This window comes from Panthera pardus, unplaced genomic scaffold (genome assembly GCF_024362965.1).
Source record: "Panthera pardus isolate Hobbes unplaced genomic scaffold, ASM2436296v1 HiC_scaffold_13, whole genome shotgun sequence".
Classification (NCBI taxonomy): domain Eukaryota; kingdom Metazoa; phylum Chordata; class Mammalia; order Carnivora; family Felidae; genus Panthera; species Panthera pardus.
In genome coordinates this window covers 43,658,826-43,673,050 of record NW_026526688.1, presented here as the reverse complement: position 1 = coordinate 43,673,050, position 14,225 = coordinate 43,658,826, and the positions used below count along the sequence as shown (strand labels likewise).

Genomic DNA, 14,225 nt, shown 5'->3' with positions numbered 1-14,225 from the left:
GTTTATCAATTTTGTTTAGTCTTTCAAAGAACCAGCTCTTAATTTTGTTTTTCAGTTGTCCTGTTTTGTGTGTGTGTGTGTGTGTGTGTGTGTGTGTGTGTGTGTGTGTTTCTATGATGTTTATATCTGCTGTAATCTTTATTATTTCCCTTCTTCTGCTGGCTTTAGGCTTTATTTGCTGTTCTTTCTCTAGCTCCTTTAGATGTAAGGTTATGCTGAGTATTTGAGACATTTCTGAGGTAGGTAGGCCTGTATTGCAATGTACTTCCCTCTAAGGACCACCTTTGCTGCCTGTCAAAGGTTTTGGACTATTGTGTTTTCATTTCCATTTGCTTTCATGCATTTTTTAAATTTCTTCTTTAATTTCCTTGTTAATCTATTCATTATTTAGGTGAATGTTTCTTAACCTTCATGTATTTAAGGGCTTTTTTTCCTTGTGGTTGACTTCATGTTTCATAACATTGTGATCTGACAATATGCATGTCATGATCAAAAACTTTTTGTGCTTGTTGAGGCCTGATTTGTGACTCAGTATGTGATCTCCTCTGGAGAATGTCTCATGTATATTTAAAAAGAATGTCTATTCTGCTGCTTTAGGATGAAATGTTCTGAATATATCTGTTAAATCCATCTGTTCCAGTGTGTCTTTCAAAGCCATTGTTTCCTTGTTGATTTCCTGCTTAGATAATATGTCCATTGTTGTAAGTGGGGTGTTAAAGTCCCCTTTTGATGTCCATTAGCATGATAGAGGGTTCTCTATCCCCTCACTTTCAATCTTCAGGTGACTCTAGGTCTAAAATGAGTCTCTTGAGGCAATGTATAGATAGGTCTTGTTTTCTAACCCATTCAGTTACCCTGTGTCTTTTGATTGGATCAGTTTGTCCATTTACATTTAATTGATAGGTATGAATTTAGTGCCTTTGTGTTACCTATAAAGTTGGTGTTTCTGGTGATGTTCTCTGTTCCTTTCTAGTCTTTGTTGCTTTTGGTCCTTTCCCCCTACTCAAGAGTCTCCTTTAACATTTCTTGCAGGGCTAGTTTAGTGGTCATGAACTCTTTTAGTTTTTGTTTGTCTGCGAAGCTTTTTATCTCTCCTATTCTGAATGATGATCTTGCTGGATATTCTTGGATGCATATTTATCCCATTCAGCATGTTGAATATGTCATCACAGTCCCTTCTGGCTGCCAAGTTTCTGTGGAGAGATCTGCTGCTAACCTGATTTGTCTTCTCTTATAGTTTAGGGATTTCTTTTCCCTTATTGTTTTCAGGATTCTTTCCTTATCTTTGTATTTTGCAAATTTAACTATAGTATGTCTTGGTGTTGGCCTACTTTTTTTTTATTTTGATGGGAATTCTCTGTGTCTCCTGAATTTGGATATTTGTATCTTCCAGATTAGGGAAGTTTTCTGCTCTAGTTTGCTCAATAAATTTATGCACCTTTTTCCCCCTCTCTCCTTCTTCTGGGACTCCTATGATACAAATGTTATCATGCTTTACAGAGTCACTGAATTCCCTTAGTCTCTATTCATGATCCATTATTTTTCTTTCCAGCTTCATTATTTTCCATAATTTTATCTTCTCTATCACTGATTCATAGCTCTGATTCACCCATCCTAGTTGTCATTGTGTCCAGTCAACCTTGTATCTCAGAGAATTTTTTAAATTTCAGCCTGACTAGTTTTTAGTTCTTTTATCCCTGCAGTAAGGGATTCTCTAACATCTTCTATGCTTTTCTCAAGCCCATCTATTATCCTTGTAATTGTTGTTTTAATTTCTGGTTCAGGCATCTTATATCTGTATTGATTAACTCCCTGGCCATTACTTCTTCTTCCTACTCTTTTTTTGGGGGTGAATTCCTACATATTGTCATTTTGTCTAAGTCACTGTTGTGTGTGTGTGTTTGTGTGTGTGTGTGTGTGTGTGTGTGTGTGTGTGTGATTTTCAGAAAAGCCACTTATATTCCTCCCCCTGATAGTAATGTCTTTATTAGGAAAAGATAGATAGATAGATAGATAGATAGATAGATAAATAAATAAATAAAAGGGCCTTTACTGCCTTGAGCCTGGTACTTCAGGAGGTGTTTCAGAGTGTACACTCTGCTATTGTGTTTTGGCTTCTCCTTCCCTCACATCAGTCCTCTGCAGAGTTTCTCCTTGCCTTCAGTGGAGGTGTTTGTGCTTTGTTCACTGTTTGTCAAGTTTTAGCTAGGTGTATGCTGGTCTTCTTGTTAAAAGAAGTTAGATCCAAAAAAAGAGGATAGATCCTATTTCCCCTAGATCTGATGCTCTGCATTACTCTATAATCAGTAGACTTGGTTTATGCTGGTGTTCTGGGAGAGGTGCCTGCTCCACTGTCAGGTGGACTTGCCCTAGTGGAGATGCACCTGCAGGGCTCAGTTGGGTGTGGTTTGGTGTAAGCAGCTCCAGCCTCCACTGGATGGTGTTGTGTTGCTCAGTGAAGTGGGTCAGTGCTTATGGGTGGGAGGAAATGGTGCTACTCTGCTCTCTTCAGGAAGCTCTCACAGAAGAGCAAACATTCACGTCTCCTTTTCCCCCAGCTTCCATCAAATCCCTGCCTTCATTAGGTCTCTGTGTTTGAGGTGTCTGGCTGCTAGGCAGCATAGTATTCCTGTGTTTTGTCTCAGGGGGATGGCTGGATTTCAAACCTCCAAATTTTAGGGATCTGCATGATGTGGTCCTGCACTGATACACTGGGGAGTGTTTTGCCACGCTGTGGCTGCCTCCAGTTCATCCCAGAAAATGGTCACTGGACTGCACAGTGGTTTGGAATTTATGGTAGAGCACAGCAAACACCTGGCACCAAAGTTTTTTGCCCTAAGTTGGTGTCTTTGTTCTTATGCTAGTGAACATTGCAGCATGTTGGGTCCACCAGTTCTTTTGTCCCCAGAGAGGCTGTGCCACCACTCCAAAATGCATTCCCAGAAAGGGAACTGCTTTTCCCTTTGTGACCCACGGGATCCTCAGACCATGCATCCCATTTGCCAGTCTCTGGCCTCCTTGCCCTCCGAGTACTGAGTACCGTTAAGCCCACCAGGCACGGCCCTGGCATTGCATGGACTTCTAAAACTTAAGACTTTGTGCTCCACTGCTTATTAAAGCTTTCTGTGGTCAGTCCCTCTCCTTTCTCCTCTTCAATGGTTTTAGGGAAGAGTTTTTCTTGTGCAGTCCCCTGCACGTGCTTTCACTCTTTGTCTCTCTCTCTTTCTCTTGCTACTCTCTCATGTTCATGATTTCCTTCCCTCTGTGGCACCTGCAGTCCTTTTCTCCCCCAAATTAATTCTCTATAGCTCCTACCTTCCATAAGGCCATTTTTCTACCTGTAGATGTGCAGTTTGTTCTTTAAGCCCTCTGATCAATTTCATAGGTTTTCAGAATGACTTGATATGTATTTAACAGTGTTCAAGGGACGAGCCAAGCTTAGTGTCCCCCTACTCCTCCACCATCTTAACTCCTCTCATCAGTAGAATTTTTTAAGTGGAAGAGAAATAAATGTGTATCCTTAGCTTAGTAGATCTTCTAGTTCATTTCTTGGTAAAATGTATAGGATTATCTTAATAAGAGAAATCAAGGCCTCAGAAATTCCTTACCATAAATTATTCTGTGAATGTTAGTATCCAGAGGGAGCCCACTCATTTCATTAACATTTGGTCCCAAACTCCCAGACTCAAAATCTATCACACATTTTCAGTATAGATGATACCCCACTGTCTTTGGCCCCTAGAAAAGTTCTTTGTAAGTGGTAAATGTGTTGGTATGATAGATACAAGGAATATAGGAATGGTGGCTATTGGAAGATAGTACTTGTGCATTTATCTGAGGTAAAATGGAGTATCTTAGAAACAAATTGTGCTATTGTAGAGTCTATAAAAGTGAGAATATCATTAGGAAGTTTCAAGAATTATATAATGGAAGTTGCAGGTATTCAAAGTGGTTATTCAGTTGAGCTTAGTGTGTGTGATCTCATGAATGGTAATGGATTGCTTATAAAGTATCTGTAGGATCGTTTATGTTAATAGTGATCTCATTTGATTCAGTATTCCAAATTCACCAATTCCCAAAATGTATTTACATAGGTTGAGATGGCTACGTGATCTCCCACTGGTCCTCTGAACCCTGGCTCAGTTTGGAACTTTGTATGGGTCAGTATTATATTCTTGTTATTAGTGAACTGTGGCATCTGGTGTGGTATGAGACAACCATTCCTAAAATTTTTGGCTTACCACAGTGGCAATCCCCTTCACTGGTTAAAAAATAAAGTAAATTGTTATTATACATATATAGTGGTTCAAAGAGCTTTATTTATCTCATATAATATTCTAGAGGTAGGCATATTATCAGAGGCATTTCAGCAACTTTGCTGTAATGACATTTTCCAGGAACTTGTGGTCTTTATTCTTGCTTAGCAATCCCTTGTGTCTCTGGTAGAAGGTGGTTTCCCAGCACAAAATCTTCATACCAGTCCATGGAATCAAGGAAAGAGGAAATGAGAGTGTACTTAGCTTCTACTTACTGATATTAACTTGATGTTTTGGATATATAATATCTACTGCTTTTCCTCTGGCCAGAATCTAGTCACATAACCACATCTGGTTGCAAGAGAGTCTGAGAAATGTTTTCTTTAGCTTGGTTTCTGTTGCCCTGCTATTAATAAGAAACTTCTGTCACTAGTGGAAAAAAGAAGGAATGGATATTGGGAGGAAATGCCAGTTTCTATGCTATCTTTCCTCTCTCTTTAGCTCAGCATTAGTCATTATAAGTTATGGTAGCATGATACTCTTTGTACTAGTCATGTTTGTCTGGAGTGCTGAAGTTTATATACAGAAGGCAGAGATCAGTATGGATTTGAATATCATCAACTGTTTTATTGATGATAATAAGTAAGATTTCACTGTAAACTCCTAGCTTCATCCCTTCCTGTAGAGATCTCAGGTAGGATTTTCTTAGTACCATTTTCTAGGAGCTGTCCAATATTCACATGACTACTGTGGAAAATATCCTATTAATATAGTATGGTCTAATAATACATTTATTCATATTTGTTTATACTGTAGTGGGTACCTAACCAGATCTGGTCCAATTGCAGTACTCTCCAACCTTGCTACAGTTGGTCTGTGTTAAGATGAGCATCTGACTCATGTTAAGGGAGATTGGGAAGTCCTGAGTCTCTTCTCTGGAATTTTGGGCCATTGAACAAGAGAATTTTCCCTCTAAGTACTCAAAATATCATATGTATAGCTCTAGAGTTTTTGACAGCTATGCTTTTGACCATGTGGAGAAAGGTGGGCCTCAAAGAAATGGAGAAATGAAGCTGGAGTGTAATCATATATGAAAACAAGAGAAAGGGAGATAAACTACTTATATTTCTTCCTTTAATGCCAGTGTAATAAATTATTTAATCTGCTTGTTCTTGTCTCATACTTTTTATGGATTTTCTGGACTTGTTAGAAGTGGTTATTTTTCCATCATTTCAGTTGGTGTACAGCAGTACTCTATAGTTTATTAAAGGTGGAAAAGAATTGTAGGTCAAAGGGCTTCAGATTCTATGAGTAAGACTTATTTATCTTAAATTGCACTTAAGACTGTCTTAGAAGCCATGAAGAAAAGATTTCTACTTTCTCCTCTCATCATTTGTGGAAAGTTTAAATTGGTTCTATCTTCAAATTCTTTGAAAAATGTAGCATTGATATGGCCTCTTTTAATAAAAATAGGGGATCACAAAACAGAAAATATAATGAAATTAGTGAGGTGACATTGGAAATATAATTTAGAAGAGATTACTAAGAAGTTTGTTTCAAACATTAATCTTTGAAAATCTCTATTGCTTTGGGGCACCTGGGTGGCTCAGTTGGTTGAGCATCTGACTCTCGGTTTCGGCTCAGGTTATGATCTGACAGTTCATGGGATCAAGCCCCACACTGGGCTCTGCACTTATAACGTGGAACCTGCTTGGGATTCTCTCTCTTCCCATCTCTCTGCCCTTCCCCTTTTCACGCTCTCTTTCTGTCAAAATAAATAAATAAACTTCCAAAAAAAATATGTATTGCCTCAAAGAGAGTAGGTATGGTTCGTATTGGAGGTCTTGATTTTGGATGTCAAACTCCATAAGGAAGAACGATTATGGGATATAGTTATCCAAGGTGTTGATTTTTTCATTCATTGAATAAATATTTGTATAACACTTTAATTGGGTATGGCACTACCCTTCTAGCACTGGAAACCCAGTGATGGACAAGACAAAAAAAAAGATGTATATTGGAGGTTATAGTCCAGATGGAGGTTATAGTCCAGTGATGGGATCAGGCAATAGACATAAAAAGAAGAGCAGTGTTGCTAAAGTGTAGTAAACCAAACTGAGTAAAGACCATGGCAAGAAAATTGGATTTTATCCTTGGGGTAGTATGAAGCCCTTAGAGATATTTAAGTAGGAGACTAATATATGATTTTTATTTATTTATTTTTTAATGACTGATTTATGGTATGGAGAATGCACTATTTTAGGGAGTGGAAAAACAGAAGCAGGGAATCACTTAGAAGGCTGTTGTAGAATATTAGAAGAGAATTGATGATAGCTCAACTAGAGTTGTAGCCAGTGAGAAGGTAAGAAGTAATCATACTCTGGCTATATTTAGGAGATAGTGTCAGTAAGACTTGGATTAGGTGGTAGAGGCAGGCGGTAAGGGGAAAAAAGAAATCAAGGAAGATTCTTATTTTGGCCTGAACATCTGGTTGACTAATTGTCCTAAAAAACTGAAATAAGGAAGTCTAGGGGTAAATCAGAGTATGTTGAACCGAAGATGAAGTTGAGTTAGATGTCAGGTTATGAAAGCTAAAATTTTAGCTAACATTTCATTGGCTCCCTTTATTCTAGTTGAGAAGAGGTAGCCTTTTATTCCATCTAACTGGAAACATAAGCCAGTAGTCTCTAATAGCAGTCAAGGAGTATAGCCTAAATATTCCTAATGCTCAATGCTATATATGAGGATTGCCTAAATTTTTTGCAATAATTTTCCAATACTTATATCTATTGCCCTAGTACCAGCCATGCACAAATATCTATGCCAGTGTATTTACTATTTAATTGTATTCCATAGCATTTTATAATAGTGTATAGGCAATCTAAATACACTATTTGGACTATGGAAGGACAGATTCTTTTAGTAGATTTGGTTGCTATACTGGATATGAGGTAACATTTTGACATGTGACTTCACATTTGCAAAGTGTTGCCCTTTTAGTGTTTCCATCTTACTCTGGAAAACACAGACTGGTCTGAGAGAAAGTCTCTAACACTAATGAAAGATGGTATTCAGGAGAGAAATTAATATAAAGCTCATTGGTATCTTCACAAAAGATGGACTAATAAAAAATAGGCTAGTTGAAGAACATTAGTTTTAAGAGAATTCATTTGACTACGGATCTTTCTCAACTTTGATGGGGTTATATCTTGATAAACCATACATTTAATACACTTAACCTACTGAACATCAGAGCCTAGGCTATGATGAGCCTACCTTAAAGGTGCTCAGAAAGAACCCTTACATTAGCCTACAATAGGGCAAAATCATCTAACACAAAGCTTATTTTGTAACAAAGTATTGAATATCTCATGTAATTTTTTGGCTACTATACGAAAAGTGAAAAACAGAATGGTTATATGCATACATAATGGTTGTAAGTATATTGGTTGTTTATGCTTATGATCATGAGGCTGACTTGGAATTGTGGCTTGCTGCTGCTGCCCAGCATCACAAGTGAGTATCATACCACTTAGCCCAGGAAAAGATTAAGATTTAAATTCTGAAGTACAGATTCTACTGAATGCATATTGTTTTTGCACCATCATAAATTAAAAAAAAAATGTTAAGTTGAAATGTGAGTCGGGAACTGTCTGTATTCTGTGACTAAACATAATTTTTATATTATATCTCCAAACTGGATTGAATTACCCAATTTCTGACTTGTCCTGGGTAATATCTTGGTGTTTAACAAGTCCTGAATTGGCATTCTTGACCTGGTATTTCAGATTTACAAGTGAACTGATTAGACATTGTGAATACTTAGAAATAACATTGTCTGTCCTAATGGTACTATACAATCACCTTTGATGGACCAATGTTTAAAACTGGTGAAAAGAGAATTAGGAAATGGTAAAGAAAGAAAAAGAATGTTGGGGAAGATGTAGTTAATGAAAGGAGCAGGTAAACAAGAGAAATCCTCTTGATCCTAAAAGAAAATGGAAAAGGATTAGATGGGAATTCACAGTGGCTAAATAAACATCATGTTAATTAATTCTCATAACAATCTATTGAGGTAGATACTGTTTACTTTTATAGATGAGGCAGCTGGGCTTAGCAAGCTTCATTTTAGAGAAGGTAACTGTGCTAGGCAGAATTTTTTTTCTTAAAGTTTTAATTTAAATTCTAGTTAATTAACATACAGGGTAATAGTAGTTCAGGGAATAGACTGTTCCTGATATATAATTCCAATATAGTGATTCAACAATTCTGTACAACATTCAGTGCTCATTGCAACAAGTGTACTCCTTATCACCTATCACCCATTTAACCCACCCACTCCCTAACTGCCTGTCCTCTGGTAACCATCAGTTTGTTCTCCATAGTTAATAGTCTGTTTCTTGGTTTGCCTGCCTCTCTCCTTTTCCCCTTTGCTCATTTGTTTTCTTTCTTCAATTCTGCATATGAGTGAAATCATATGGTATTTGTCATTCACTGACTTATTTCACTTAGCATAATATTCTCTAGTTTCATCCACGTCATTGAAAATGACAAGATTTCATTCTTTTTTTTTATGGCTGAGTAATATTCCATTGTGTGTGTGTGTGTGTGTGTGTGTGTGTGTGTGTGTGTGTGTATGTAAATATATATATGTGTGTGTGTATATATATATATATATATATATATATATATATATATACACACTACTGTATCCATTCATCAATTGATGGACACTTGGGCTGTTTTCATAATTTGGCTAGTGTAGATAATACTGTTATAACCATCAGGGTGCTTGTATCCTTTCAAAATAGTATTTTTGTATTCCTTGGGTAAATACCTACTGCAATTGCTGAATCATAAAGTACTTCTATTTTTAACTTTTTGAGAAACCTTCATACTGTTTTCCACAGTGAGTCCACCAGTTTGTGTTCCCAACAACAGTGCAAGAGGGTTCCTCTTTCTCCGCATCTCAACAACACCTGTTATTTCCTGTGTTGTTATTTTTAGCCATTATGAAAGGTGTGAGGTGGTATCTCATCATGGTTTTGGTTTGTATTTCCCTAATGATTGATGTTGAACATCTTTTCGTGTGTCTGTTAGCTATCTGGATGTCCTCTTTGCAAAAAATGTCTCTTCAAGTCTTCTTCCCATTTCTTAACTGGAAATTGTTGAGTTTGATAAGTTCTTTATAGATTTTGGATACTAACCCATTGTCAGATATGCCATTTGCAAATATCTTCTCCTGTTCCGTAAGTTGCCTTTTAGTTTTGTTGATTGTTTCCTTCACTGTGCAGACACTTTATTTTGATGTAGCCCCAATAGTTTATTCTTTCATTGTTTCCTTTCCCTCAGGAGACATATCTAGAAAGAAGTTGCTATGGCCATTGTCAACATTTAGGTCTTTAATCCATTTTGAATTTACATTTGTGTATGGTGTAAGTAAGTGGTCTAATTTCATTCATCTGCATGTTGCTGTCCAGTTTTCCCAACACCATTTGTTGAGGAAACTGTCTTTTTTCCATTGGATATTCTTTCTTTCTTTCTTGATGATTAATTGACCATACAATTGTGGTTTCATTTTTGGGTTCTATATTCTGTTCCATTGATCTATGTGCCTTTTTTTAAACTTATATTTGCCAGTACCATACTGTTCTGGTAACTACAGCTTTGTAATATAAGTCAAAGTCCAGAAATGTGATGCCTCCAGCTTTGCTATTCTTTTGCAGGACTGCTTTGTGATTTAGGGTCTTTTGTGATTTCATGCAAATTCAAGACTCTGCTAGCGTTCAGGCCTTGGATTAATCCCCTTCCTTTGAGTTGGGGTAGAACCAGTGAATATGTGATGGAATGTCAATCCTGTGATTATAGTTAATAGTAAAGATGAAGGAATTTTGAAGATGTAATTAAGGTCCATAATTAGTGAACTTTGAGTTAAGTGAAAAGGAAGATCATTCTGAGTGAGCCTGACCTAATCATGTGAGCCCTTTAAAAGATGGGAGATGTCAGAGAGATTCTCTTGCTGGCTTGGAAGAAACAAACTGTCACATTGTGAAAGGGCCATGTGACTAGGATGTGAGGGGAGTTCTAGGAGCCAAGAGCAACCCCTGCCAGATGGTAAGCAAATGAAGCTATGGCTACAAAAAAAAAACCCTGAATTCTACCAACAACCAATGAGCTCAGAAGAGGACTTCAGCCTCTGATGAGACTGCAGCCCCAGCCAGTAACATTATTTAGCCTTATGAGACTCTTGAGCACAGAGAGACCTCACTTGTGTAATATAAATGGGTGTTGTTTTAAATTGCCAAGATTTTGGTAATATTTTACACAGTGATCAAAACTAAATACAGTAATGAAGGGAAAAGGTAGGTAATAGGTTGGCAGCTTTGCTCCTTTCATTTTAGACTTTCTGAAAGTACAATTAGGTTTCTTCAATGAGATTTTGTAATAGACCTGGCTTTTTATATGTTCCTACTCACAAACTAGGAAAATGAGTATCGTTTTCTTGCATTATCTCTCTATTGCCTTGTTCATAGAGCACTCTCATGGTTTACACTTCTGTAACTCTCCTTTCCCCTCATGATATCTTTTGTGATGCAAATAATTGAAAATGAAACAAAAGGGGAAATAATTATGAGCACTACTTTTCACTTTAATTCTCTTTTATTAAACAATCTCACTAGGAAAACTTTTGAATTAGATGCTAATATTAGAAGGCAAAGTAAATATGTAAGAGAGAATGAACTAAGATGAAGAAGGGAGTTTTAATCCAAATATATTTCTAACTGACAGGTTCAAAAAATGCACCATTTGCCTGCTATGAAGAAATACAGTCTCACGCTGATAGGTTTGGGAACTGTGGTAAAATAAGAGGCAAATTTCAATCCTGTTCATGGAGGTATGCCATGGGAATATTAAAGATACTTTTCTTATGTTCTATAAGATTTTTTTTTTAGTTTTTCTCTCTATATTTCATTCATTCCAGTGGTTTCAAGTATCACATGTGTAAGGGAGTGAATTTTAAATCAAAATCTGTAGCCCTGACATCTTTCTTGTGTTATAGGCTAAATTTCTATCTAATTTTAAACATCTATATGTGGGTGATCATTAGACTTCTAAATTCAATCCAAGATTGAAAGTAATAATATCCATTGCACTTTTCTTCTTTGAACCTGCTCATTTTTCTTTATAAAAATACTATCCTCACTCACTTGATTGTTTGCCCAAGCTGAAGACTGCCCAGTGTCCGTAAAATGAAATTAAATTTCCCCTGCATTTGAAAAGCAAGATTTTTGATAGTTTGGTCGTTAATTTGTTTTAAACATTTATTAAGAACCTACTGTTTGGGGTGACTGGGTGGCTCAGTCGCTTAAGTGTCAGACTTTGGCTCAGGTCACAATCTCATGGTTGGTGAGCCTGAGCCCTATGCCAGGCTCTGTGATGACATCTGAGAGCCTGGAGCCTGCTTTGGATTCTGTGTCTCCCTCTCTCTCTGCCCCTCCCCCACTTACACTCTGTCTCTCTCTCTCAAAAACAAATAAACATTAAAAAATGTACATTTTAAAAGAATCTGCTATGTGCTGGACACTGAACTAGATACTCATTAGTAAGCATACATGGCCCTTGTACTTACTGAATTTGTACACTGGTAAACACACCACATAGTTTTGTTTCCTTGGTTGGTTATGCTGTTAATTTTGTTTGGAAATACCTTACTCTGGGGTGCCTGGGTTGCTCAATTGGTTAAGCGTCCGACTTCAGCTCAGGTCATGAACTCACGGTTCATGAGTTCAAGCCCTGCACTGGGCTCTGTGCTGACAGCTCAGAACCTGGAGCCTGCTTTGGATTCTGTGTCTATCCTCTCTCTCTGCCCCTCCCCCACTTTCACTTTCTTTCTCTCTCTCTCAAAAATAAATAAATGTTAAAAAAATAGAAATACCTTACTCTGGCTATTGAAATTCTACTAATTTGTAAACTTTGACTTAGATTTATGAATCATCTTCTCTATGAAGTTTCTCCTAATTGCTAAGTTAGAATGGGTCCTCATCTTAAATCTCTGTGAGAATTAATTTATTGTGGCACTTTTAATGGGATTTATATTACATTTAGTATTAAACTGTAAGGTCCTTGAGGTTAAGAGTAACAACTTATCACTCTGTCCCTCTACAGAGGGATATGAGATACTTGAGTGAATTGATTATTTGACAGTAAGTATATAATTCTTCACAGTGAATAAAAGACCTTTCATTAGCAGCATTGAAAGATAAGCTTGCAGAGTGATTTTCTTTTTAATTTTTAAAATATTTATTCATTTTTGAGAGAGAAAGAGAGAGGGAGAGAGAGAGAGAAGGAGTGTGCATTGGGAGGGACAGAGAGAGAGGGAGACACAGAACTCAAAGCAGGCTCCAGGCTCCAGGCTGTCAGCACAGAGCACAACACAGGATTTGAACTCATGAACTGTGAGATCATGACCTGAGCCAAAGTCAGACGCTCAGCCAACTGAGCCACCCAGGCATCTCTGGAGTATTTACTTTAAATGTTAGTGTTAAAATGTTACATTTTCCCTAGTTACATTTGCCATAAATGGAGAGCTGTACTTGGTTTTGTTTTGGGTTTTTTTGTCAAAGAAAGAAAATCTGAAGCATTTCTAACAAATTCCTAACAAATACCTAATGTGTAATAATCATATAATTTTACTATGTTTGCAGGAATCTTCAATGTGGGAGACTAATTTGTACTTACCCTACACGAATTCCTTTTCGCAAAGAAAATGGCGCTGTGATTTATGCTTTTGTACGAAATAATTTATGTATAACCATAGACTACAGATTGCCTAATGCAAATCAAGATCCAATGAAAGTCTCCAATGGTTCTCATTGTGATGAAGGGAGGGTAAATGATTTAAAATCTACTTTTTTAAATCTAGTTTTATTAATTTCTTTAATATTTTCATTTAAGTATCAAATTTCAGTTCATTTCTATGTAACTTTAAATATTTGGATAAGGAGAAAATGAATAAGCTTCATTTTGTCTCCAGATATTAAGAGGGCAATAGGAATGTTTGATCTTCTTCAGAATTTCAGTATTGTGACCAAGGAAACTCCCAAGTGTTTTGGAACTGGAGTGTTAGGGGAGCTATCTTGTGACTATGTTAAGTACTCCATTGCATGGAAATTCACCTTTCTTCTTAGAGAAGAAAGAAGAAATCCCCCTTAGTAATATATGTCTCTTCGTAGCCCAGTAAATAAGAGCACCACTTAGATCAGGCTTCTTAGAATCAATTCTTCAAAACTTCTTATTTTTTGACATTCTGCAAGTAACCTAACCAGTCTGAGATGCCACAACTGGATGTAAAGTGGTGATAGTAATAGCATTTACTCTATGGGGTTATTGCAAAGATTAAATGAGATTCCTGGCACATACAGCTAAATGTAGATTGGCTATTATTATTGATTATTATAATTAACTATGTTTGAGGCTAACCCAAATCTGGAGAAAACATAGGAGGAATAAACTTACTTGAACATTTCATTTAATTCCTGGCCAGATCCTTGCTTATGAGGAATGATAATCTAGTGTAGGCCTTAAATGCCTCCTTAAAGGATGTATATACCAAGGAGCTCAGTAGCTATATTTTGGCTTTGCAGCCAAAACAACTAAAAAATGAAACATAGTCAACAAATGATTTGGTATTATTCAGTCAATAATTTAGTAAGAATAGAATCCATTTTATAACATGGACAGTTCTTCTCAGTGTTAATGTATGAAAACACATTTTACCAGATAGTTTTTAATGATATTATAAATCACATTGATGAAACCTTCTTGGCAACTTTTTTTGTCAGTAGCATCCTAATATAACAGGACTCTTCATCTCAGTTTCAACTGAGGCAGACATGCAATAGATACTACACTCAAAGGGAGTTTTAGACACACCATCAAGGCCAAGAACTAATGAGAAAACTCAACACA

The 14,225-nt window shown here is 36.7% G+C and overlaps 1 protein-coding gene across 9 annotated transcripts in view; it reads left to right on the top strand.

Annotated features, from left to right (window-relative positions):
- Positions 1-14,225, top strand: part of ADAM32 (ADAM metallopeptidase domain 32) — a 171,483-nt gene that overhangs the window by 116,665 nt on the left and 40,593 nt on the right. For all 9 annotated transcript variants that reach the window (XR_002077699.2, XR_008421607.1, XR_008421608.1 and 6 more), the window contains 2 exons: positions 11,046-11,151; positions 12,962-13,145. Coding sequence is in view for 6 of the 9 variants with exons in the window: in XM_019440725.2 (XP_019296270.1) it covers positions 11,046-11,151; positions 12,962-13,145 (290 nt within the window). In the remaining 3 variants the exon portion in view is untranslated. The remainder of the gene's footprint in view (positions 1-11,045; positions 11,152-12,961; positions 13,146-14,225) is intronic.